The sequence below is a fragment of the Chinchilla lanigera genome, unplaced genomic scaffold (genome assembly GCF_000276665.1).
Source record: "Chinchilla lanigera isolate Chin_1 unplaced genomic scaffold, ChiLan1.0 scaffold00177, whole genome shotgun sequence".
Lineage (NCBI taxonomy): Eukaryota > Metazoa > Chordata > Mammalia > Rodentia > Chinchillidae > Chinchilla > Chinchilla lanigera.
Genome location: NW_004955578.1, coordinates 787,386 through 812,485, shown reverse-complemented (window position 1 = coordinate 812,485; position 25,100 = coordinate 787,386). Strand labels below are relative to the sequence as shown.

The following is a 25,100-nucleotide window of genomic DNA, read 5'->3' as shown; positions in this document are numbered from 1 at the left end:
CGGCCGATGGCCCCTCCCCCGGATCTCCCCGGCGGCCGAGCATCCTCCCCCGCGCCCGCACGGCCTGCGCCCCTCACTCTCATTAGCTGGGTGGAAGCAGCGGGTCGCGGCAGAAGGAGCCCCAGCTCCCAGGCCAGTCCCGCTCCGCGCCCCGCGGGGGTCGCTCGCCGGCCTTGACCTTCCCGGGCCCCCTCCTCCCCTCGCACCCTGCACCGCGGGGAGAGGCACGGCGTGGGAAGGGTTAACGCGTCCGCTCCCACCCGCAGCCCGGCGCAGGGCCGGCGTTTGCGGGGCCGCGGGACGCCCCTGCCCACCTCCCCATCACCTTCGCCTCTCTTCCTGCTCGGTCCAGTCTCCGAGCAATGCCAGAGCTGCTCCTGGGCCTGACAGAGCTGGTGGCCAAGTGCTAAGCGCCTCCCCATCCCCAAGTACTCTGCACTGAGGAAACAGTTGTGACACCTTTAGCGGGGAAGGAACTGAGGCACAGAGAGGCGAGGTAAAGAGAGCAGTTTAAAGACACAGCAAGAGTAAAGCAGGAGGTGAACTCATCCCTGTCTGACTCCAAACAGGCACTTGGATTTACTGGGCTGTGCGACCCCAGGAGGAAGGCAACAGTGGGTCGGGGCGCAGCTCAGGCACAGAGCTCTGGGAGGTCCCGGGTTTGAGCCCCAGCCCCACAGGGGGAAAAAACGGACAATAGCAAGAAACATGTACGGAGATACCATGTTCCCCGTATTTTAATTCATCTTCAAATATCCTTAGGATTTTTGAGGGTGAACAAACAGAGGCCCCAAAAGGCGAAGTGACACGACCGAGGTCACGCAGGTGTGGGGGGGGGCCGTGTACCCACTAAAGCTTTCCGTGGGAGAAGAGAATCGCGGTGGTTTGGTGCGTCCACTCAGAGGGACACCCTCCGCTATCCTGACCACACCGCAGGCCAGCCTGCCTTCCTCAGGCGTCTGTCTGGGTCTTTGGGGAAGGGAGTCATTTATTAATTAATTCCTTTTCTGGTCTTAGAACCGGGACATGTGCCTGATGTCAGCCCCACTTTGGATTTCATAGCTACAATCTAACAGCGTCCTAAGGCATAACTTGGGAGTAAAGCTGTGAAACATCACCCAAAACTCAGTGTCTCAAAACGGGAAGGATTTATTTAGCCGAGGAGTCTGAGTTCCGCGATTTAGGCCGGACCTGGCTGGACAGTTTTTCTGGTCTCTGCTGGGTGCACTTTTATCTTGAGGGCGCAGCAGGGGATCTACCTCGCCTTGGCTGCAATGACGGGGGCCTCAGACCTGGTCTAGCCCGGGTGTGTTTCTCTGTGGCCACCACAGAGAAACAGCAGAAACGTGCTTGACCTCTTTAGTCCAGCGCCCAGCACGGGCGCCCATCACTTCCACCCAACTCTCCTGGCAAATCAAGTGACACAGGCAAGTCTAGTTACACACAGACCTCTTTCTCTCTAGCAATCGCAGGACACTGAAGAATTATTATTATTATTATTATTATTTTTCCGGTACTGGGAATCGAACTCACGACCTTGAGCTTGCCAGGCAGGCGCTGTGCCACTGAGCTAAATCCCCAGCCACCCACTGAAGAATTATATGGCAAAGGGTGTGGCTGTAAGGGTGAAGAATTGGGGTTAATATCATCATTTTATCACAGTTCCTACATGTGAATCCTAACTATTTATTAGTCATAAACTCAGGCAAGTGAATAACCCCTCTGTGCCTCAATTTCCTCCTCTACAAAAGGAGCTTCAGAATAACTGGTTGCTAGGGAACTAAATTGGTAACAATTAAATAAGAGAATGTATATAAAGGACTAAACAAAGAACAAGTGGTCAATAAATGTTTACTGCTGTTATTATTGTTGCCTTATTGAGTTCTATTGACATAATGTTATTGTTTTAATAATAAAAGTGACAGCGGCCAGGATTATTGCTCAGGGGCACAGTGCCTAGTGAGTGCAGGTCCTGAGTTCGATTCCTGGTACCCAGAAAGAAAATGACAGTGATAAACTGCTGAACCCCTACCCTGTGTCAGGTGCTAAGTCAGGGACTTTAGCATAGTTGTGTGACGTGGTTAGGGTGAACATTTAAGAATTTTTTTTGGCAAGACTGAATTGAGGACCTCACATGTGCTAGGCGAGTTCTACCACTGAGTTACACTGCCAGCCCTTTTAAAATTTTGAGTCTGGGTCTCACTAAGTTGCCTACCGCGGGCTCAAACTTGAGACCCCCCTGTCTCAGCCACCTAAGTAGCTAGGATTGCAAGTGTGCGCAACCATGCCCTGCTATTATCGTAATTATGTCCGAGGACACAGGACTTAGAGCCTGTCACTGTTAGAAGTGAGTACTTGGAGCTCGGGACCGGTTTCCAGCCCTAGCTTGCCTTTCCCCATCCCCAGGCCTCGCCTTCCCAATGGCGCAAGTTCCGGGGGAAGTGGACAACATGGAGGGGCTACCTGCCCCCAACAACAACAACCCTGCGGCCCGCTGGGAGAGTCCCGACCGGGGCTGGGAGCGGGAGCCGCCGGCCGCCTCCACCGCAGCTGCTTCGCTCTTCGAGTGCTCCCGGATCAAGGCCTTGGCAGGTACTGGGTGGGCAGAGGGGGCTGCTGGGGCGGCCTCTGTGCTTCTTGTTGCCTTTGCCTTTGAGGGTGGGAGGGGTAAGGGACTTCCAGGCACTTAACGCTTAAAACTTTAGCGCGCTCTCTGCGGGATCCCACGAATGCGGAAGTGCTGTGTAGTTTTGATGGCCAGCATAGTAATCATTACTATGTGTGGCTACTGAGTGCCTGAAATGTGGCCAACAGCACTCGAGGGACTAAGGGACACGATTACATTTTATTTCGTTTATTTATTTATTTAGTCTTTTTGAGACAGGGTCTCACTATGCAGTTCAGGCTGGCCTTGAGCTCAAGATGTAGCCCAGGCTGGCCTCCAACTCACAGTGATCCTCCTGCCTCAGCCTCCCTAGTGCTGGGATGACAGGCATGCACCACCAAACCAGGAAAATTGTATTTAGTTTTAATGAATTTAAATTTAAATAACCACATGGAACTCGTGGCTGCTGTATGGGGTAGCACAACTTGAGAACTTTCATAATGTACAACCCCAGAAACATGGGACTTTGTGAGCATACTACTCCCTTAGGATCCCCAAATGCAGAACAATCGGAGTGTAGGACTTTGGAGCATTATAAACTTCAGAGATTCTTTTTTTTTTTTTTTTTTTTTTTTTTTGTCTTACAGGGTCTCGCTATGCAGGTCAGGCTGGCCTTGAGCTCACTTTGTAGCCCAGGCTGGTCTTGAACTTGCAACGATCATGCTGCTGCAGCCTCCTGGGTGCTGGGGTTACAGGTGTGCCCCACCACGCCTGGCTACATCAGAGATTCTTTAAAATTTAGACCTTTAGGGGCTGGGGATTTAGCTCAGCTGCACAATGCCTGCCTGGCAAGCACGAGGTCGTGAGTTCGATTGCCGGTACTGGGGAAAAACAAATTTAGACCTTTAACAATGGAGACTCTTGGAAATACAGAATTCTATAGTCAGCTATGTCAGAAATTGAAATTGTTGCTCCCAAACATCTGAAAGCCTTAGAAATCTGAACTCTAATGCACATAGATCCTTAAGATCTTATTTTTATTTATTTAATTTTTAAAAGACTATAATTTAAACCTTTTTTTTGGTTTTGTTTTGTTTTTTGTTTTTTTTTCCGGTACCAGGAATTGAACTGATGACCTTGCACTTGTCAGGCAGGCGCTGGGCCGCTGAGCTAAATCCCCAGCCCAATTTAAACCTTTTAAAGATAGGAAACAGGATCCTGGGCATATGGATGTAGAGTGGTCAAATCTTCATGGTTTTACTACTGAAAACCTTAGTCTCAGACCACCTGGGCTGGTTGGCCACCATACTTTGATATTTTAGAAACAATATCGGCAAAACCAGAGAATTTTATAATTATAGAATCTTAGAACATAGATCTTCAAAATCGAACACCTTTAAACCTTAGGGTAATATATACATAGGGTTTTGGAAACTCAGAACTTTATTTTTTTTATTTTTTTGGTTTTTGGTTTTTCTCCGGTACCGGGAACCGAACTCATGACCTTGTGCTTGCCAGGCAGGCGCTTTTTGCCGCTGAGCTAAATCCCCAGCCCCCGGAAACTCAGAACTTTAAACTATCACAAATATATAACTTCATAATCCTAAACTTTTAAAACATTAAACCCTGAACAACAGTGCCCCTTGGGACTGAACGTGTGGGAAATGGGCCACTGTATTAATTTTTTTATTTTTTAAAATTTTTTTCCGGTACTGGGAATCGAACTCATGACCTTGCACTTGCCAGGCAGGTGCTGTGCCACTGAGCTAAATCCCCAGCCCCTTGTACTGATTTTTTTGGTACTGATTATTACAATCATAAAATCTCAAAACACTAAAGCTCAAATCAGTTCCTTCATAATCTGAGGATTTTGGTAACTCAACATTTTACAATCATTGTATCTTATTTATTTAATTTAGGTTTTTTTTGTTTGTTTTGAGACAGGGTCTTGTTATGTAGGTCAGGCTGGCCTTGAACTTGCAGTGATCCTCCTGCCTCGGCCTCCCAGCTGCTAGGATTACAGGTGTTCTTCACCACGCCCGGCTAAGCCTGGGAATTTTGGTACAGTTATTCCTCGGTCCACAGGGCTAGTACTTCTGAGGATCTCAGGTCTGCAATATAGAATGGCATGGTATTGGCATATAGCCTACACACATCCTCCTGTATACTTTAACACATTCACGACAGGGCCATAATCTGTATGTCTCGCTGCCGGGCAATTTATACCGCCAGCGGTAACTGTGTGATTGTCCCATGCGCTTGTACCACCAGTCCCATGCACTTGTACCCACTTGTACCACCAGTGTTATAGGCCTCCAGATGGGACAGTCACGCATGTAACCACTGTTGGTCCAAGCTGGTAGGAATGTGTTAGACAATACCTAGCTTGGTGTAGTTATTAGATTATATCATATAGAGACAGTGACCAGCCACAAATCCTATCCATGTTCAGTACAGATGCAATTTTTTTTCTAATATTTTCATCCCAGTCAGTAGAATCTGCAGATAAAGAGGCCAGCCTGTGCTGAGATTCTTAGAATTGTCTGAGGAGCTGCGCAAGCTTGTCACACTCAAAGGCCTCTGGGGGAGTGGGTGACATAAATGAGTAAGTGAAGGGCTGGGGATTTAGCTCAGCTGCAAAGCTCCTGCCTGGCAAGTGCAAGGTGGTGAGTTCGGTTCCCAGTACCGGAGAAAAACCAAAAACCAAAATAAATAAATAAATAAATACATACATAAATGAGTACGTGGACAGGGAGATGTGGATATCTGACCTATGGTCACCAGCTGCAGCCATAGAAAAATATAGGTTCAAAGTTATTAACTCTAATATCGATCTAGAATTTTCCAATTGAAAAACAATTTGTATGTGGTACAAAGTGTGAACCAAATTCAAGTACTAGCCTCTGATCTAGAAACCTAGGCTGATATGAACAGGTACTCACGGAAATTTAGAATTATGCTTTTAGACTTTTCGAGCCCTAAAAATCTAGAAACAGAGCTCGGTGGTACACTCCTGTAATCCCAGCCTGGTCAATTTAGCAACTTAGCAAGATCCTTTTTCAACACAAAAAAATATTAATAAAAGGGGGTGAGGTGGGGATGTAGTCCTGTGCCAAGACCCTGCGTTCAAAGTACTGCAAAAGGGTGGGGTATGGTGGTGCACACCTGTAATCCCAGCACTTGGGAGGCTGAGGCAGGAGGATCTTTGCAAGTTCGAGGCCAGCCTGGGTTACAAAATAAATTCAAGGCCAGTCTGAACTACATAGTAAGACCTTGTCTCAAAAACAAAAACAAATTACTGCAAAAGAAAAAAAAAATATAGAAACATATAAACTTCAAATTCCAAATTTATTTCAGCTAGAAAATATTTATTCCGTCTTCTCTGTTTATAGCCCGTGCTGAACGATATCGGAGCTATCCTGGTCCTGCCCTCACAGTGTTCTCAGTCCAGTGGGGACTGAGTCAGGTCCAGTCAGATGGTTATGAGCAGAGGGTCAGGCCAGGCTGGTTTGGAAACTCAAGGAGTGTAGGCGCCCAGCGGGGGTCCGTGAGGGGTAAATGCTGACGGGAGAGGAGCTGTTGGAAGCTGGATTTTGAAGACCCTGTAGGGTGCTGGGTGGTCATGGGCAATGTTTTTTTTGTTTTTTTGTTTTTCTGTCTTTTTGAGATAGGGTCTCACTGTGCAATTCAGGCTGGCCTTTTTTTTTTTTCTTCTTTTTGAGACAGGGTCTCACTGTGCAATTCAGGCTGGCCTTGAACTCACTTTGTAGCCCAGGCTGGTCTTGAACTTGCAATGATCCTCCTGCCTCAGCCTCTAGAGTTCTGGGATTACAGACGTGTGCCGCCATGACCAGCACAATCATCTCCTTCTCTTCCACTTGGAGAGGATTAATGTGAATTCTTTCCTCTGTGTGTGGGTGATTTTATAAAACACACATTGATAACTATATATTTATTATAATAATTTTAAAAATTATTATTATACTAATGTACGTGGACACAGAAGGCCAAGGCCAGGTAAATGGCGAGTGTCCACCGCTTCTGCAAATGCACACTCTCATTTTACCACCATTCATGTCAGGAAGCAGACAGAGCCGGGTGTGGTGGCACACACCTGCAATCCCAGCTACATAGTGAGTTTAAAACCTGTCTGAACTATACAGCAAGACCCTGTCACAAAAAAAAAAAAAAAAAAAGAAAGCAGGCAGAACAGCTCCAGAGAAATCCTCTCACTACAAGCCAAAGATAAAATACTCTCCTAACTTCTCACAGTACATATTGGTCTGCTAGTCTTGGAATTTTGTATAAGTGGACTCACGCTTTATGCATTCTTTAGTGTCTGGCTTCAGTCACTCAACATCATGCTTGTGAGACTCATCCACATCTCCTGTGCTGGTAGTGTGTTCTTTCTCGGGGCTGTATAGTATTCCATAGTAGGATATGCCATGGTTTGTTTATTCTTTCACCTGTTGGTGTACACTTGTGTTGCTTCTAGTTTGAGGGTGTTACAAGTGGCCCTGCTGTCCACCTTCTAGTACATGTTCGCAGTGGGCAAAAGCACTCATTTCTAGTGGCTAGTACCCACACGGAAATGAAAGTGTTGGACCATAAAGTATATATCTATCTAACTTCCTTCTTCCCTCCTTCCCTTTCTCTCTCTTCCTCTCTTTCTTTCTTTCTTTCTTCCTTCCTTCCTTCCTTTTTTTTTTTTTTTTTTTTTGGTTTTTCTCCGGTACCGGGAACCGAACTCACGACCTTGCGCTTGCCAGGCAGGCGCTTTTGCCGCTGAGCTAAATCCCCAGCCCCCTTTCTTTCTTTCTTTCTTTGAGACAGTGTCTAGCTCTGTAATTCAGACTGGCCTTAAACCCACTTCTGTAGCCTCTGCTGGCTTTGAACTTGTGGTCCTCCTTACCTCAGCTTCCCAAGTGAAGGGATTACAGGCGTGCACCACCATGCTTGGCTGTTTATTTATTTAGAGAAAGGGTCTCACGCTGTAGTTCAGGCTGGCCTTGGACTCACTGTGTAGCCCAGGCTGGCCTCGAATTCATGGTGTCAGTCCCCCTGCCTCTGCCTCCCAAGTGCTTAGATTACAGGCGTGCACTACTATATCCAGCCTACACCTAACTGTAGTAGACACTGCCAATTTCTGTTGTACACTCCCAACAGCAGTGTGTGAGAGACTGAGTTGCTCTGTGTCTGAGCCTTGCTATGGTCAGTCAGTCTTTATGGTTTTAGCTGCTCTGGCAGGCGCACACTCTGTTGTGCCTTTCCTTGGCACTTCCCTTAGGACTAGCGCTAACGCCGGAGGCCGGGATGATTGCATATTTTCCTGCCCATTCAGACATCCTCTTGTGAAGCGCTCGCTCAAGTCTTCCACCTATTTTCTTCTTGCTTTCTCTTTTATTGACAGTTTTGCAAGAACACTAGTCTTGGTCTCCTATATGTGTTGTGAATATTTTCTCCCACTTTGTGACTTGCCTTTTCACTTTTTTTTTTACTTTTCACTTTTTAGTGGGGACTTCTGATGAATAAAACTTTTCTTTTCTTTTCTTTTCTTTTTTTGAGATACGGTCTCTCTATGTAGTTCAGACCAGCCTCAAACTCACTAGATAGCCCAGGCTGGGCTGGAACTTATGGCAGTCCTTCCTGCCTCAGCCTCCTGAGTGGGGGGATTACAGGCGTGCACTATCACACCTGGCTTTAAATGTTTTTACATTGTTTTTTTTTTTTTTGCTTTTTGGTTTTTTTCCCAGTATCGGGAATCGAACTCACAACCTTGCACTTGCCAGGCAGGCGCTGTGCTGCTGAGCTAAATCCCCAGCCCCCAAATGTTTTTACATTTAAAGGGCTGGGTATGTAGTTCAGTGCAGAGGCCCTGGATGCAGTCCCCAGTAGCATACATAAAAAAAATTATTAAACTACATTAAAATCAAGAAATCCTGTTCATCAAGCAGGGTATGGCAGTGCATGTCTGTAATCCCAGCACTCAGAAGGCTGAGGCAGGAGGATTGCCAAGTTCCAGGCCAGCCTCGATTACATAATGAGTTCAAGGCCACCCTAAACTGTATAGTGAGATCCTGTCTCAAAAGAACTAAAAAATTTTTTAAAAACAAAAAAAAATTTTGAGATAGGATCTCACTAAGGTGCTAAATTGCCCCAGATAGGCTCAAACTTGAGATCCTCATGCCTCAGCCTCCCAGAGTGCTGGGATTACAGCTGTGCACCACCACACTCAGCTTTGTCTAATAACTAATAATTATTTCTGGACTGGGGTTGTAGCTCCTTGGTAGAGTGCATGCCTAAAATCTATGAGACTCTGGATTCCATTTTTTTTTTTGTCTTTTTGAAACAGGGTCTCGCTATGCAGTTCCGGCTGGCCTTGAGCTCACTTTGTAGCCCAGGCTGGCCTCAAACTCACAACAATCCTCCTGCCTCAGCCTCCCAAGTGCTGGGATTACAGGTGTGCCACCACGCCTGGCTTAGATTCCATTTTCAACACAAAAAAAGAAAAGAAAAATATTCCTATGTCACTAACACTGTATTTTTTGGGGAAGGGTTTGAGACGGGGTCTTGCTCTGCCATTCAGGCTGGCCTTGAAGTCACTACATAGCCCAGGCTGGCCTCCTGGCAACCCTCCTGCCTCAGCCTCTCAAGTGCTGGGATTATAGGCGTGAGCCACCATTCGAGGTCTCATTATGTTTCCCAGACTGGTCATTATGTTTCCCAGACTGAACGCCTGGGCCCAAGCAATCCTCCCATCTCAGTCTCCTGAGTAGTTGGGACTACAGGTGTATGCTACCACACCTGCTTATGTCTTACTTAGGAAATCTTGCCTACTCCAAGATCATACAGATACTTTTGTTTTGTTTTGTTTTGTTTTGTTTGTTTGTTTTTTCTGGAACCAGGAATCGAACTCATGACCTTGCGCTTGCCAGGCACGCGCTGTGCCACTGAGCTAAATCCCCAGCCCCATATACAGATACTTTTTATGCTTTTTCCTAAAAGTCTTATTGTACTCCTTTCACATTTAGATTATAAGCTAAATGATATTTCTTAATTATTGGGTGCAGTGTGAGTCAAAGTTGATTTCTTCCGGCATAGGTATCCAGCTGATTCAGCCACATTTATTGAAAAGACTGATCTCTCTCCTGAAGTGCAGTGTTACTTTGTCGTAAATCTGTGAACCCGTACATCTGTGGTTTGTGCATATAGGTGTTGCCAGCTGATGCAAGTTCTACTCTGCATTCTTTGCAGCTTTTCTCATCCACCACTGAGCCTAAGACTCATCCATGTGCCAGGCATGGTGGCATGCACCTGTAATCCTAGCACTTGGGAGGCTGAGGCAGGAAGATCCCAGCAAGTTCCAGGCCAGCCTGGGCTACATAGTGAGTTGAAGCCCAATCTGAATTGCAGAGTGAGACCCTGTCTTAAAAAAAAAAAGGCTCATCCATATGACTCTGAGTGAATTTTTTTGTTGTTGTTCCGGGAATCAAACTCAGGACCTTGTACTTGCCAGGCAGACACTGTGCCACTAAGCTATATCCCTGGCCCAAATCTGAGTGAATCTAATCTGTTGCTTATAACTGCTCTGTGGGAATCTGTGTTTTTTTGTTTTTTGGGTTTTTTTTTTTTTTTTTTTTTGAGACAAGGTCTTGCTATGTAGTTCAGACTGGCTTTGAACTCACAGCAGTCCTCCTGCCTCAACCTCCCAAGAGCTGAGATTATAGGCGTTCACCACCATACCCCACTTGGTGAACAGGATTTCTTTTCCTTTTTTTTTTTTTTTAATTCTTTTTGAGATAGGTTCTCACTGTGCAGTTCAGGCTGGCCTTGAACTCACTTTGTCACCCAGGCTGGTCTCAAACTCACAACGATCCTCCTGCCTCAGCCTCCCGAGTGCTGGGATTACAGGCGTGCACCACCACGCCCAGCTAGGATTTCCTGATTTTAATGTATTTTAATAATTTTTTTTGTGTGCTACTGGGGATTGCATCCAAGGTCTCTGTGTCTTACTCTGTTTTCTACTGCTGTTACAGAACATCTGAGACTGGGTAGATTATAAAGAATAGAGCAGTGATGGCGAACCTTTTAGAGATTGAGTGCCAAACTACAATCTGAAACCTACTTATTTATCACAAACTGCCAGCACTGCCAATAAACCTGAATACTGAGGTTTTCATTTAGAAGAAATAACTCTGCACTACCATCTTCTGTCTTAAAAGAAAAACACAATAACAGGCGTGCCATAGGTTCACCACCACTGAAATAGAGGGTTAGCTGAGTGTGGTGTCACATGCCCATATTCCCAGTTTCTTGAGAGGCTGAGTCAGGAAGATCACAAATTTGAGATTAGCCTGGGCAATGTAGAAAGACCCTGTGTCAAAATAAAATTTATTTATTTATTTATTATTATTTTTTGGTACCGAGAATTTTTTTTTTTTTTTTTTTGGTACCAAGAATTGAATTTAGGACTTTGCACTTGCCGGGCATGCACTGTGTTACTGAGCTATATCCCTGTCCCTCAAAATAAAATTTAAAAAAAGAAGAAAAAATATTGAAAGAATTAAACTTTTAATGAAACCATTTAGCTTATAATCTAAATGTGAAAGGACCCAGGTGTGATGGTGCACGCCTGTAATCCCAGCATTTGGGAGGCTGAGGCAGGAGGATCGTTGTGAGCTCAAGACCAGCCTGGGCTACAAAGTGAGCTCAAGGCCAGCCTGAACTGCATAGCGAGACCCTGTCCCAAAAAGACCAAAAAAACAAAATTGTGAAAGAAATACAGTAACACTTACTTTTGGTGGATTCATTATACTGGCACCTTGGTGGTAATTACTGCTTTCCAGACAATTGAAACAGTATTTATGATGTAATTTTTTTGGTCTTTTTTTGTTTGTTTGTTTGTTTGTTTCTGTCTTTTTGAGACAGGGTCTCGCTATGCAGGTCAGGCTGGCCTTGAGCTCGTTTTGTAGCCCAGGCTGGTCTTGAACTTGCAACGATCCTCTTACCTCAGCCTCCCGAGTGCTGGGATTACAAGTGTTCACCACCACATCTGGCTATGATGTAATTTTTATTTTTAATAGATATAGTTAAAATTTGTATCTTATATATAAATATGTAAGATGTTTACATAATATTGTATTAATATGATATAGAATTTTTTTTTTTCTTTGGTTGTTTTCCAGTATGGGGAATCGAGCTCATGACCACGAACTTGCACAGGTGCTGTGCTGCTGAGCTAAATCCCCAGCCCCATGATATAGAATTATATCCTGCTGTTTAAAAAAAATAGCGCTGGGGATGTAGCTCAGTGGTAGAGCACTTTTGTACCCTGAATGTCCCGGGTTCAATCCCCTTGCTGCAAGCAAAAGGCTGTTGAGCTCGTGGTTGCGGAGGTTGGTACCTGCTCAGGCTCCAGGGAGAGCCTCTGACATCCCACACATCCCACAGGGCAGGCAGGCGGGCGGGAAACGAGACGCTGGGATGCACAGCCTTGCTGTCTGACTCCACCCTAACTACTCCCTTCTCAAGGGAGGCAGGACCCGCTTCCTGCGGGTGGAACTCTGGGGCTCACCGTGCTGCACAGGACTCCTGCACTCAGCCCCTTACCACCTCTTAAACTCCCACCACCTCTCGGCACTGCGGCTCCAGGACTAGATTTCAACCTGGCTTTTAGGGCCGGGGATGTAGCTCAACGGCACAGCGCCTAGCTGGCAAGCTCAAGGTCCTGAGTTCGATTCCCAGTCTCAGGGGACAGACCGTATTCAAAGCATAGCAGGGCCACTGTGTTGTGCACTCGCCATGTTTGATCCAACAGCCAGGCTGCCTCCACGCTTAACCCTCCTTTCCACAGCAGATATTCTTCTCAGAACCCCTTGTTCATCCATCCTCGGGAACCAGTGTGAGAAAAGTGTTGGGAATGGACACTAAGGGGCCGAATTGCTGGGTCCTGGGCCGGTGCCAGGCTCTCACTTGGCGTAGAAGGCTCAGAGAGCTTTCGGGGCGGCCGTGTCAGGCTCTGCCTGCCTCACACTTCTGCCAACAGTGTTTGCTTCTTCATTTCCCAGTTCTTCCCAGACCAACAGGCAGACATATGATTTACATATTAAACCTCTCTTTTTCCCCTTAGCCACTGATGGATGAAAGAGTAGCTATTCACTGGATGTGATGTGCTTGTAATTCTACACTCTGAGAGGCTGAAGCAGAAGGATTACAAACTCAAGCCCAGCCTGGGCCACCTAGGGGTTCAGTGAGACCCAGTGTCAAAATAAAAAATGAAAAAAGGGCAGGGAGGCCGGGCGTGGTGGCGCACGCCTGTAATCCCAGCACTCGGGAGGCTGAGGCAGGAGGATCGTTGCGAGTTCGAGACCAGCCTGGGCTACAAAGTGAGCTCAAGGCCGGCCTAAACCGCAAAACGAGACCCTGTCTCAAAAATTAAAAATAAATAAATAAATAAATAAATAAATGGCAGGGAATGTAGCTCAGTGCAAAGATCCTGGGTTCAGTCTCCAGTACCAGAGAGAGACAGAGGCAGGAGGAATGAGGAATCCCCGCTTCCTCATCGTAGCTGGTCATCTTCAGGGGAGCAAGTCCATAGCACTGTTCAGATTCCCACAGAAGTCTGGAACCACGAAACTCTTATTCCAAGATCGGTTTCTCTTCTGATTGGCGATCACCACAGTGGTGGTGTATTAGTTTCTTTTCTCTCATTGCTGAGAGAAAATTCCTGACACTCAAAGTGTTATTTGTTTGTTTGTTTTTTGTCTTTTTGAGACAGGGTCTCATTATGCAGTTCAGGCTGGCCTTGAACTCACTTTGTAGCCCAGGCTGGGTCTCGAACTCGCAATGATCCTCCTGCCTCAGCCTCCCGAATGCTGGGATTATAGGCGTGCGCCACCATGCCACTAGGGGGAAAGATTTATTTAGCTCACCGTGTGTAGAAGTTTCCGTCCATCATCCGCTGGCTCCAAGCAGGATGGCTTAGCAGAGGGCCATCGCAGAGGAGAAACAGTTCATGGCGCTCACACAATACCAAAAGCAGCAAGGGAGCAAGACAGGCCTCTTTCTGTCCCTTATACTGTGTCCAGTCTACTGGGATTAGGGTGGTGCCAATCCAATCAGTGGACTGATCCAGCAATCACCCACCCTCAATCCCAGCACCCTTAATCCTAACGTTGCACCACGAATCAATGACACACTCTCGATTCAGCCACCTCTGAAAAAGCCTCATCTAAAACTATGTGAGGCTTGAGGGGTGGGAGCATCTAGACACGCACCATAGCAGGTGGTGAAAATACAGAGGGTAAAAGAACTCAAGGGCCGGGGATATAGCTCAGCGGCGCAGCGCCTGCCTGGCAAGCACAAGGTCCTGAGTTCGATTCCCCGTACAAAAACAAAACCCCCCCCTCAATATGAGTTCAGGGCCAATTGGGAAAATTGTCATTTGTTCCTGAGTCTTGACAACAGAAAGGTAACTGTGCCAGGCAGGGTCCTGGCAGGAAGCAGCTTGGACCCTCAAAGGAGTCCTTGATTGACAGTTCAGTGAGGGGCCTGTGTTCTGAGGGAACCTGGAAAGGCCAGGGAGACCCAGCCCCTGGGGCAGGGAGCGGGGAGGAGAGGGGAGGGGAGCAAGGGGTCTGCAGCAGGAGCTGGGGGTGTCAGTCGGGGAGCCAGTCCCTGGCAGAGCTGGTCAGGCAAGGAGGGCGCAGGAAGGAATCGGTGCCCTGGCCCCTTCCCCTCTGCTAATGTTCAGCTGCCGAACCCAGCCGTGAGCCTGAGGGTCTCCAGGGCTGTGGAGCCTGTCTGTAGTACACACAGCGCAACCCCAGCCCCAGCCCTAACTCTGCCTAACCCCAGCCCAGCCCTAGCCCTCGCCTAGCCTCCCAGGCCTGGAAAAGGTGCTGAAGGGCGGAGGGTGCTGCACCCAAGGGGAAAACTGAAGCCCCCTCCAAGTAAGACAGACACACTTGCAGCACAGTTAGTGCTGTGTTGCCTTGGGTCTGAGTGACACTATGAGGCGTATTTGCTTACCCCTTCCACTATGTTTTATAAAAATGTACATCAGCTGCCAATATTGGCAATTGATTTTTTTTTTTTTTTTTGGTACTAGGAATTGAACTCATGACTTCAGGCTTGCCAGATAAGCGCGTATGCCGCTGAGCTATATCCCCAGCCCTGGCAATTGATTTTTTGTGTTTTCAAAAATTAAAGATTTTGTTTTGTTTTGTTTTTTTGAGACAGGGTCTCATTATGTAATCCCCTGTTGGACTTGAACTCACAGCGATCCTCCTGCCTCAGCCTCCCAAGGGCTGGGATTACAGTCATGGACCACCACACCCAGCAAAATAAAGACTTTTTTCATGAACAATCACATGATATGGCAGCCCTCAGCCTCCATTCCTATGAGGCTGTGCCCTCCAGCTATGAAAGCTGCTATCACCTTTTTATTCATTCATTCATACATTCATTCACTGAGTGTTTCTGAGGATTGAACTCAGAGCCTTCACACTGAGCTCATCCCTAAACCTTTTCTTTTTTTTTTTTTTTTTTTTTTGTCTTTTTGAGACAGGGTCTTGCTATGCAATTCAGGCTGGCCTTGAGCTCACTTTGTAGCCCAGGTTGGTCTCGAACTCACAATGAAAACTTGCAGTCTTCCTGCCTCAGCCTCCCACATCACTGGGATTACAGGTGTGCATCACCATGACCAGCTGTGCTGCTCTTTTTAGGAGATCCTAGTTCTTTCTCTCAGTGACCACAGCTTGCTTGGCTTCTGTGGCCATATCTGTTCTTGACCCTGCTCCCTGCTAATGAGACTGTGATCACAAAACCCAAAATCTCTGGACATCGCCCTTGATGGAGTCATTGTCCAGTGGCCCTGATGAGTTTCTAGTGATTTTCTTTGGGTACCATTGAAATAAAATTTCAAAACAGAAGCCATTTTTACGGATGTTGGGCATGATGGCACACACTTATAATCCCAGTTATTGGGGAGACCGAGGCAGGATGACTGCGAGTTCCAGGCCAGCCTGGGCAACTTAGTGCTGTTTCAACATAAAAATTTCAAGGGGCCAGGCTGTAGCTCAGTGACAGAGGGCTTACCTAGCACAGGCAGACACTGAGTTCCATCCACAGCACCATAAAATACACATGAATATCGTGCATCTAGCTCCTTCTAATATGCATTCTTACCCATAGGGGGCCGGGTATGGTGGCACCTGCCCATAATCCCAACTCTGGAGGCTGAGGCAGGAGGATTGTCATGAGTTCAAGGCTAGGCTGGGTTGGATAATGTATTCAAGACAAGCTTGAAAAAAAAAAAAAAAAGAGAGAGAAGCTTGGACTACATAGCAAGACCCTGTCTCAAAAATAATAATACTGTAATCCTAGCACTTGGGAGGCTGAGGCAGGAGGATCACCATGAGTTTGAAGCCCACCTGGGCTACACAGTGAGTTCAAGGCCAGCCTGAACTATATAGCAAGACTGTGCTTAAAATAATAACAATAATAATAAAAAGAACCCACAGAGGAAACCCAAACCTAGTCTAACCTCCCCTTTTCCTCTTTAGTACTGCCAGCTGAACCCAAGGTCTTCACACTGAGCTATATCCTCAGCTGCTGCATCTCACTCCTCTTTTTTGTGACAGGGTCTCACTGAGTTGTTAAGTTGCCTGGGCTGGGCTTGAACTTGTGATCCTCCTGCCTCAGCCTCCCAGAGTGCTAGGGTTACAGGCATGAACCACTGCACTGAGCTGAATGCCCCTTTTTATAAATGAGAAGACAGAAGCCCAGAGAAGGGAGATGACTTGGAGAAGCTGCACAGCCAGCCGTCAGGAGGGGCCGGCTGAATCCGCATGTGCTGGTTCTGGCCCTGTTGTGGAGACTCACTGAAGTCCCCCTGTGACCTCAGTGTTGGCCCCGGTCTGCTCTTCGGCGTGAGCCCTGGGTGCTGGAATGCAGAGCTGCGAGTCCCTAGTCACGGGTCCTCCTCTCCTCCCTCCTCATGCGTGACTCATGGTCATGTGTTCACACAGGCCCCTGTGCTGTCTAAATGGCACAGAACCCACGGGTAAACAATCAAGGTGTTTCATTTGGATTTGCTGGCAGTATCTCGCATTTGCTCTCTTTCTTTCTTTTGTCTTTTTTGAGACAGGGCCTCACTGTGCGGTTCAGGCTGGCCTTGAGCTCACTTTGTAGCCCAGGCTAGTCTCAAACTCCCAATGATCCTCCTGCCTCAGCCTCCTGAGTGCTGGGATTACAGGTGTGCGCCATCACACCTGTCTCAATGTATGTTTTTCACTGTTTGTAAAATGCAATTCTTTTTTGGGGAGGTACCGGGAATTGAACTCAGGACCTTGTGCTTGCCAGGTAGGTTCAGTATCACTGAGCTATATTCCTGGTCTATAAAATGCAGTTCTTTTTTTTTTTTTTTAGTGCAGTTCTTAATAGTGTTACAAAAAGATGCATTTTATGTAAAAAGGTAATTACTGAGAGATTTCAAATGGTTGAAAAGGGGAATAACATAGGAAATGCACATCTTTATTCCTGTCCTGCTAATTTAAAAATGTACTGAGGCATAGTGGTGCCCACCTATAATCCCAGGACCCTGGGTGCTTGAGGTAGGACAATCACAGGTTCAAGCCCAGCCTGGGGATTTAGCAAGATTCCGTCTCAAAATAAAAAGCAAAAAAGGGCTGGGCACGGTGGCGCACACCTACAATCCCAGCAATCGGGAGGCTGAGGCAGGAGGGTCGAAGCCTTTGAGGCCAGCCTGGGCTACATAGTGAGTTCAAGGCCAGTCTGAACTACATAGCAAGACTGCGTCTCAGAAAGAAAAAAAAATCAATAAATAAGTGGGCTGGGCTGTAGCTCAGTTCCAAAATGCTGTGTTCAATCTCCAGTGCATTATTTGTGATGCAGTTCCAATAGTAACTGTGTCTGCTGAGGTGCTGTAGTAAATAGATCCAGCAATTCTGAGCTGTAAGGAAATAGCAGCCTTGGTCCTCCTGCCTGGATAGCTCCGAGACAAGCCCCAGTAGTCACAGAGAGACCGCCAAGAAAGTCAGCATGGAGTCCTGGTTTCTTCCATCCTGTGTTCTGTGGGCTCTGGTGTTCCAGTTTATGAGAGTCAGGGAAAGGAAGAGAAAGGCAAGGTAGCAGTTTCTTTTTTTTAACTATTGTTTGGGGTGGGGCGATGGAGTTCAGTGTCTGTGCTCTAGAGGAGGAGACACTGCGCTACTGAATTACACTCTCAGCTCGCTGGCTCGCGCTCTTTCTTCCTTCCATCCTTTCTCTGTCTCTCTGTCCCTTTCTCCCCCCTCCTCTCTCGCAAGATAGAGTCTTGCTGGGCATGATTGCACATGCCTGCAATATCAGCACTTGGGAGGCAGAGGCAGGAGGACTGCTATAAGGCACAAGCCAGCTGGGCTAAGGTCAGCCTGAATTGCATAGCAAGACTCTGTCTCACAAAAATGAAAGAAAGAAAAAAGAGGAGGAGAACAAGAGGAAGAGGAAGAAGAAAAAACAGGATCTTGTTGATTTGCCCAGGCTGGCCTGGAATTTATAATCCTCCTGCCACAGTTCCCCAAGGAGCTAGGATTAAAGCATGTACCATCATCCCTGGCTCCTTTTTAAAAACAATTTGTAGCTCAGTGGCACAGTGCCTGTCTGGCAATCACGAGGTTGTGAGTTTGATTTCCAGTACCAGAAAATAGAACAAAACAAAACAAAACAATTTTTACCAGGCATGGTGGTGCACCCCTGTAATCCTAGCACTCGGGAGGCTAACGTAGGAGGAGGATTGCCATGAATTCGAGGCCAGCCTGGCTACATAGTGAGTTCATGGCCACCTTGAACTATGCAGCAAGACCCTGTCTCAAAACAAAACAAAACAAGACAAAACAAAAAAACTTTTTTATTTTTATTTTTTTTGGGAATCAAACTCACAACGTCGAATTTGCCAGGTAGGCGCTGTGCCGCTGAGCTATATCCCTGGCCCTATAAAAACAATCTTAAATTATGAACTAATCATAAATTCGTAGGAAGTCACAAAGATAGTACAGATGATAAAAAGACCAATAAATTTTATTTCATTTATTATTTATTTTTGATACAGGGTCTCACTATGTAGTACAGGCTAATTTTGAACTCACTGTGTAGACCAAGCTATCCTCAAACTCGAGGCAATCCTCCTGCCTCAGCCTCTGGAGTGCAGGGATTACAGGTGTGCACCACCACACCCAGCCAAATAAACTAATTTTAAAATGGGGAAAGGATTGGGATAGACATTTCCCCAAAGAAGTACAAATGGTGAATGATAACATGAAAAGATACTAGGGTTATTAGCCATTAGAAGTGCATTGCATTAGAAGTGCAAATGCAAACCGTAATGAAATAGCACTTCATACCCACAAGATGATCGCAATTAAGGAGGGAAACACTAAGCTGGCAAAGATACAGATCACAATCCTGGTACATTACTTGTGGCGAAGTAAATGGTGCTGTTGAGTTTGAAAAATAGTTTGGCAGTTCCTTAAATATAGAGTTACTGTCAGGTGTGGTGGTGCACACCCGTAATCCTAGCATTTGGGAGGCTGAGGCAGGAGGATCACCATGAGTTTGAATCCAGCCTGGGCTACATAGTGAGTTCAAGGCTAGCCTGAACTACATAAGGAGACATTGTCTCAAAAAAAAAACCTCTCTCTCTCTCTCTCTCTCTCTCTCTCTCTCTCTCTCTCTCTCCATATGGAGAGAGAGAGAGAGAGAGAGAGAGAGTTACCATATGACCTGGGCACTCTACCTCTAGGTATTCAATAGATCCTCTTATTTGAAGTTTCACTTTTTTTTTGCCTCTTTGAGACAGGGTCTCGCTATGCATTTCAGGCTGGCCTTGAAGTCACAATGGTCCCCCTGCCTCAGCCTCCCAAGTGCTGGAATTATAGGCCTGTACCACCATACCTGGCATGTTTCACTTTCTGAGGTTTCACTTCCTGTGGTCAGTTGTTATCCAAAAATAATACATGTGGGCTGGGGATTTAGCTCAGCGGCAAAAGCGCCTGCCTGGCAAGCGCAAGGTCATGAGTTCGGTTCCCGGTACCGGAGAAAAACAAAAACAAACAAACAAACAAAAAAACCAAAAATAATACATGAAAAATTCCATAATTATTTATAAGTTTTAAATTACTGTTGCTAAAGGACATTGTTATCATTGCACTATTGTAGGTTTTTTTTGTTTTTGTTTTTTGTTTTTGTCTTTCTGAGACAGAGTCTCGCTGTGCAGTTCAGGCTGGCCTTGAGCTCACTTTGTAGCCCAGGCTGGTCTCAACATTGCAATGATCCTCCAGCCTTAGCCTCCCGAGTGCTGGGATTACAGGCATGCGCCACCACACCTGGCTCTATTGTAGTTTTTGATAATTTCCTCTATGCCAGATTTATGAGTCACAGGCTGTAATAGGCACACAGAGAGAACAATTATAATGTACAAAGAGTTTGGTACTTTCGGTGATTTAGGCATCGCCGGGCCTGTAGGAACTTACCCAAGATCACTGAAAACTTACGTTTTCAAAAAAATCTTGTTCCCCAGTGCCCATAACAGCATTATTTATCATGGCTAAACAGTGGAAAGAACCCAACCACCCATTAGTTGCTGAGATAAAGTGTCATATTTCCATACCATGGAGTGTAATTTGGCTATAAGAAGCGATAGCGTATTGATCCTTGTGACAACGTGGATGACTCTTCAAAACATTATACTGTGTGAAAGAAGCCAGACACATAAAAGGCCATATATCGTGTGATTCCATGTCTGTGAAATCTCCACAATGGGCTAGTCCTTAGACACAGAAAGTAGCTTCCTGGTTGCTGGGGGGAAATGACTGCTCAGGAGTAGGAGGGTTTTTTGTTTTTGTTTCTGTTTCCCTTTGTCAATGAAAATGTTCTGATGGCTGCACAACTGTGAATATACTAAAAATCACTGACCGGGTGTGGTGGTGCACGCCTGTGGTCCCAGCACTCAGGAGGCTGAGGCAGGAGGATTGCTGGGAGTTTGAAGCCAGCTTGAGGTATGTGGTAAGATCCTGTTCAAAAACAAACAACATCAAACCCACTGAATTTTACACCTTAAAAGGGTGATTTTTTTTTTTTTTTTTTTTTCCAAGACAAGCTCTCACTGTGTAGCCCAGCCTGGGCTTGAAATCGCAGCAATCCTCCTGCCTCAGCCTCCTGAGTGCTGGGACTGCAGGCATAGGCTCCCACACCTTGAACCAGCTTGCTTTTATTTATTTAATTTTTTGGCACCAGGAATCGAACTCAGGACTTTGCACTTGCCAGGCAGGCGTTTGTGCCACTGAGCTACATCCCTGGCCCCAGCTTGCTTTTAATCTCCACCCGTCCAGTATGTCCTCTCCTTCCTTCCCGAAGCTTCTGCCCTGGTCCAGCCACACCTCTCTCCCTGGGTCTCTTCCTCATTTCCTCCCTGGGCTTCTGGCTGTTGTGCTTGCCTTCTCTGATCTGCTATTCTCCACACAGAAGTGGGTGAAACTCCTGAAACGCATCTCCCATCCTTAAACCTGACCTCTCCTTAAACCCTCATGGTGCCGGGCCTTGGCTAGTGGGTCGCCTGTGTCCCCACGGAACTAAGTTCTGCCAGTAAAGTACGGGAACAGAGTGGGCGCTCTACCTCTAGCGAGGGTGGCAAACAGGGCAGCCTCCTGGGGAAGTGATTATTTCGGGGAAACTGAAGGACGGGCCGAGGGCACCAGGCAGGCGCAGAGGGTGGGGGAGGCCTCCCAGGAGGGGGAGCTGCTGTCCAAGCCTTGGGCCTGACCAGGGCTTGCGGGGCGGTGGAGGCTGGCAGCCGGGCTCATCGGCGCTGTCTTCCAGATGAGCGGGAGGCCGTGCAGAAGAAAACTTTCACCAAGTGGGTGAACTCGCATCTCGCCCGCGTGGGCTGCCACATCGCCGATCTCTACTCGGACCTCCGGGATGGCTTCGTGCTCACGCGGCTCCTGGAAGTGCTGTCGGGGGAGCAGCTGGTGAGCGGGCTGAAGGGCTGGGGCTGGGGCGGCTCTGGGGTCTCAAGGGGTTTGCGGGGGTGGGCATCGCCGGCCGGGCTGGAGTCCACGGGGAGGGGGCGGGAGGGGCTCTGATGGGCGGTGGAATTCAGTTGGAGGGTGGGGCGCTTTATTGGAAAAAGGGGCCTAGGTTATGGGTAGCCAAGGCCATTGCTATAAAACAGGAACAGAAAGCTTGGCGTGGTGAGATTATGCCTGTAACCCCAGCAGTCTGGGAGGCTGAGGCAGGAGGATCGAAAATTTGAACCTAGCCTGGGCAATTTAACGATTTAGTGATACACTATCTCAAAAATAAGAAAAGGCTGGGGCTCTAGCTCTGAGGTGCAGAGGCCCTGGGTTCAATCTCTGAAAAGAAAAGAAAAGAAAAGAGTAAGGAAAAGAATAGAAAAGAAAAGAAAGCTGGGGATTTAGCTCAGTGGCACAGCGCCTTGCCTGGCAAGTGCAAGGTTGTGAGTTCAATTTCTGGTACCGGAAAAAAAAAGAAAGAAAGAAAAGAAAAGAAAAGAAAAGAAAAGTAAGTAAAAGAACACATCAGAAAAGAAAAGAGACCCAGTGTGGTGGCGCACACCTGTAATCCCAGTACTTGGGAGGCTGAGGCAGGAGGATCATTGCAGTGTCGAGACCAGCCTGGTCTCCAAAGTGAGCTCAAGGCCAGCCTGAACTGCATAGTGAGACCCTGTCTCAAAAAGACAAAAAAGAAAAGAAAAGGAAAGGAGGGGCTGGGGGTTTAGCTCAGCGGCAAAGCGCCTGCCTCGCAAGTGCAAGGTCGTGAGTTCGGTTGCCGGTACCAGAGAAAAACCAAAAAAAAAAAAAAGAAAAGAAAAGGAAAGGAAAAGAAAAAAAAGAAAAGGAGCAGAACTTTTGGAAGGGATCAGTGGTGGGGGTGTGGCTATCAGGTTGGAGGTGGGGCATCAGTGAAATGGGCGTGGCTGTCGGGGACATGGGGCGTGGCTTGTGAGGGGCGGGGCCGAGGGCGCCTTGCTCTTGGCCAGGTTTCCTGGCCCAACGCCCTTGCTGCCCTAGCCGAGGCCTACGCGCGGCCGCATGCGGATCCACTCGCTGGAGAACGTGGACAAGGCGCTGCAGTTCCTGAAAGAGCAGCGCGTCCACCTGGAAAATGTGGGATCGCACGACATCGTGGACGGGAATCACCGGCTGACGCTGGGATTGGTCTGGACCATAATCCTGCGCTTTCAGGTGATCCCCAAGTGAGCTCTGCCCAGCCCGCCCCGCAACAGTGGGGCCTTAGGAGGGCGTCCGTCACCGATTCACTCATTCCATCCTTCCGAAAACATTCAAGTGGTGATGAAAATAATGACTAAAAAAACTGTCTATGCCGGGCTTGGTGGCACACGCCTGTAATCCCAGCACTCAGGAGGCTGAGGCAGGAGGATCGTTGCGAGTTTGAGACCAGCCTGGACTACAAAGTGAGCTCAAGGCTAGCCTGAACTACATAGTGAGACCCTGTCTCAAACAAACAAACAAACAACAACAAAAAAATACCCCACAAAAAACTGTCATTATCACCCTATCAGGATGATCATCATTTTTCTTAAAGTGAATTTTTTTTCTTTTCTTTTGATCATCATTTTTCTATTGTTTACTCTGATTCAGGCACTCTCAGCACTTGCTATTTAAGACCCACAGCAGCCCATGCGTTAGGTATTAAATATTACCTGTTACCCCGTTTTTACCAGTGAGGAAGCCAATAGGTGAGCTCCTGTGCTCAAAGTCATGCACTGTGGGTGTTGGTGCCCAAATTTCCCTGCAGGCAGAATTGCTCCAGGACAGAAACAGATGAATTTTCTCCTTTTGAGAGACTGTGTTGTGATAAGGGCGTCAGAAAATAAGTATATAGATAGATAAGTCACATGGAAAAAGAAACAGCTCTAGTTGCAAGAATTTTTTAAAACTTTTCTGCTGTCAAATGAGAAAAGGAATTTTAAAAACCTTTGCAGGAAAGAATAGATTACTATAAAGCATTAAACAGGAGATGAATGTCCGGTTTGTGGTGTTGAGGTTTTGCATGTGGTGATCAGAAAGGGACGGTCTGAGAGCTGGTGGCTGAATGACAGGAAAGGTGAAGGGAGGCCAGGTGTAGGGGTGCAGGAGGAGCGCCGTGAGTTCGAGGCCAGCCTGGGCTGCATAGTGAGTTCAAGATCAGCCTGAACTGTGCAGCAAGACCCTGTCTCAAAAAAAAAAAAAAAAAAAAAGATGAAGGGAGAAGCGTTCCAGTTCCTGGCAGTGGGCGCAGCAGACCCCAAGGCCCTGAGGTGGGAATAGCTTGGCAGAGTTGGAAGCGCAGAAGGAAGAGCAGTGTGGCAGGGGACAGGAGGCAAAGCAGAGGCTTTTGCAGCGCCGAGGTGACCTGTGCTGAGCGGTTTGGATTTTGTCTGTCTGCTCTAGGGAGACAGAGCGGGGGGCAGAGTTTTATCAAGGGGCGATGCATAATCGGCCTTAGAAGGATCCCTCTGGCTGGAAGGTGGTCACCACAATTGGGGGCTGAGAGCCCCAGCGCCATCCTGAAGCTCCCCTTCCTCCTCCCCCTCCTCCTCCCCCTGGCGCAAGGGTCAGGGTCCCCCAGGCTCGAGCCCTGCCGGCCTTGGTAGCCGTGTTTTGTGCCTTCGCAGATTCAGGTCATCAAAATTGAGACTGAGGACAACAGGGAGACGCGCTCGGCCAAGGACGCCCTGCTCTTGTGGTGCCAGATGAAGACGGCTGGGTGAGCGCCCCCAGGCGGGCGGGTCCCCAACTCTTGGGTTTCCTTCTGGGACAAGGGCTTAAGGAGCAGCCCCTGGCCTGTGTCACAGTTCCTGTCTGAATTAAACCGGCAGATAAAATGTGTCCTGAGACTGCAGTGCCCTCGGGAGGACGGGCCCTGGCGGGGCAGGGGTGGGCGCAGGGCGGGCAGGGCGGGGACGGTTGCGGTGGGGCCTCTGCCTCAGCGCTCTGGCGGGCTGTGCATCTGATGCGTCTGTCTCTCCGCGTCTGTCTTCCCTCTGTGTCTGCTTTCCTTGTACCTGTCTTGCCCCGCTGCACCCCCTCTTCTTCCTTCCCTCCCTTTCTTCTTCCCTGCTTCCTTCCCTCCTCTCTCTCTCCCGCTCTCCCCATCTCTCTGTGTCTCCCCCTCCTTCCTCTCCGTCTTCCCTTTGTCTTTTCTCCCCTCTCCTACCTTTCTTCATCTCCCATCCATCCCTACCTGTCCTTCCTACCTATCCCTTTCTATCTGTCCACCCATCCTTCCTTCCTTCCTGCCTTTCATCCACCCACCCGTCCGTCCTTCCTTCCACCCACCCGTCCATCCTTCCACCCACCCGTCCATCCTTCCTTCCTTCCATCTATCCATCCATCTATCCATCTATCCTTCCTTCCATCTATCCATCCTTTCTTCCTTACATCCATCCATTCATCCATCCATCCTTCCTTCC

The 25,100-nt window shown here is 47.6% G+C and overlaps 1 protein-coding gene across 1 annotated transcript in view; it reads left to right on the top strand.

The window, feature by feature from the left end:
• Positions 1 to 25,100, top strand: part of Sptbn4 (spectrin, beta, non-erythrocytic 4) — an 82,825-nt gene that overhangs the window by 1,255 nt on the left and 56,470 nt on the right. The window contains exons 2-5 of the mRNA XM_013509644.1: positions 2,407 to 2,592; positions 21,482 to 21,633; positions 22,696 to 22,869; positions 24,303 to 24,394. Of these exons, the coding sequence (XP_013365098.1) occupies positions 2,421 to 2,592; positions 21,482 to 21,633; positions 22,696 to 22,869; positions 24,303 to 24,394 (590 nt within the window). The 5' untranslated portion in view covers positions 2,407 to 2,420. The remainder of the gene's footprint in view (positions 1 to 2,406; positions 2,593 to 21,481; positions 21,634 to 22,695; positions 22,870 to 24,302; positions 24,395 to 25,100) is intronic.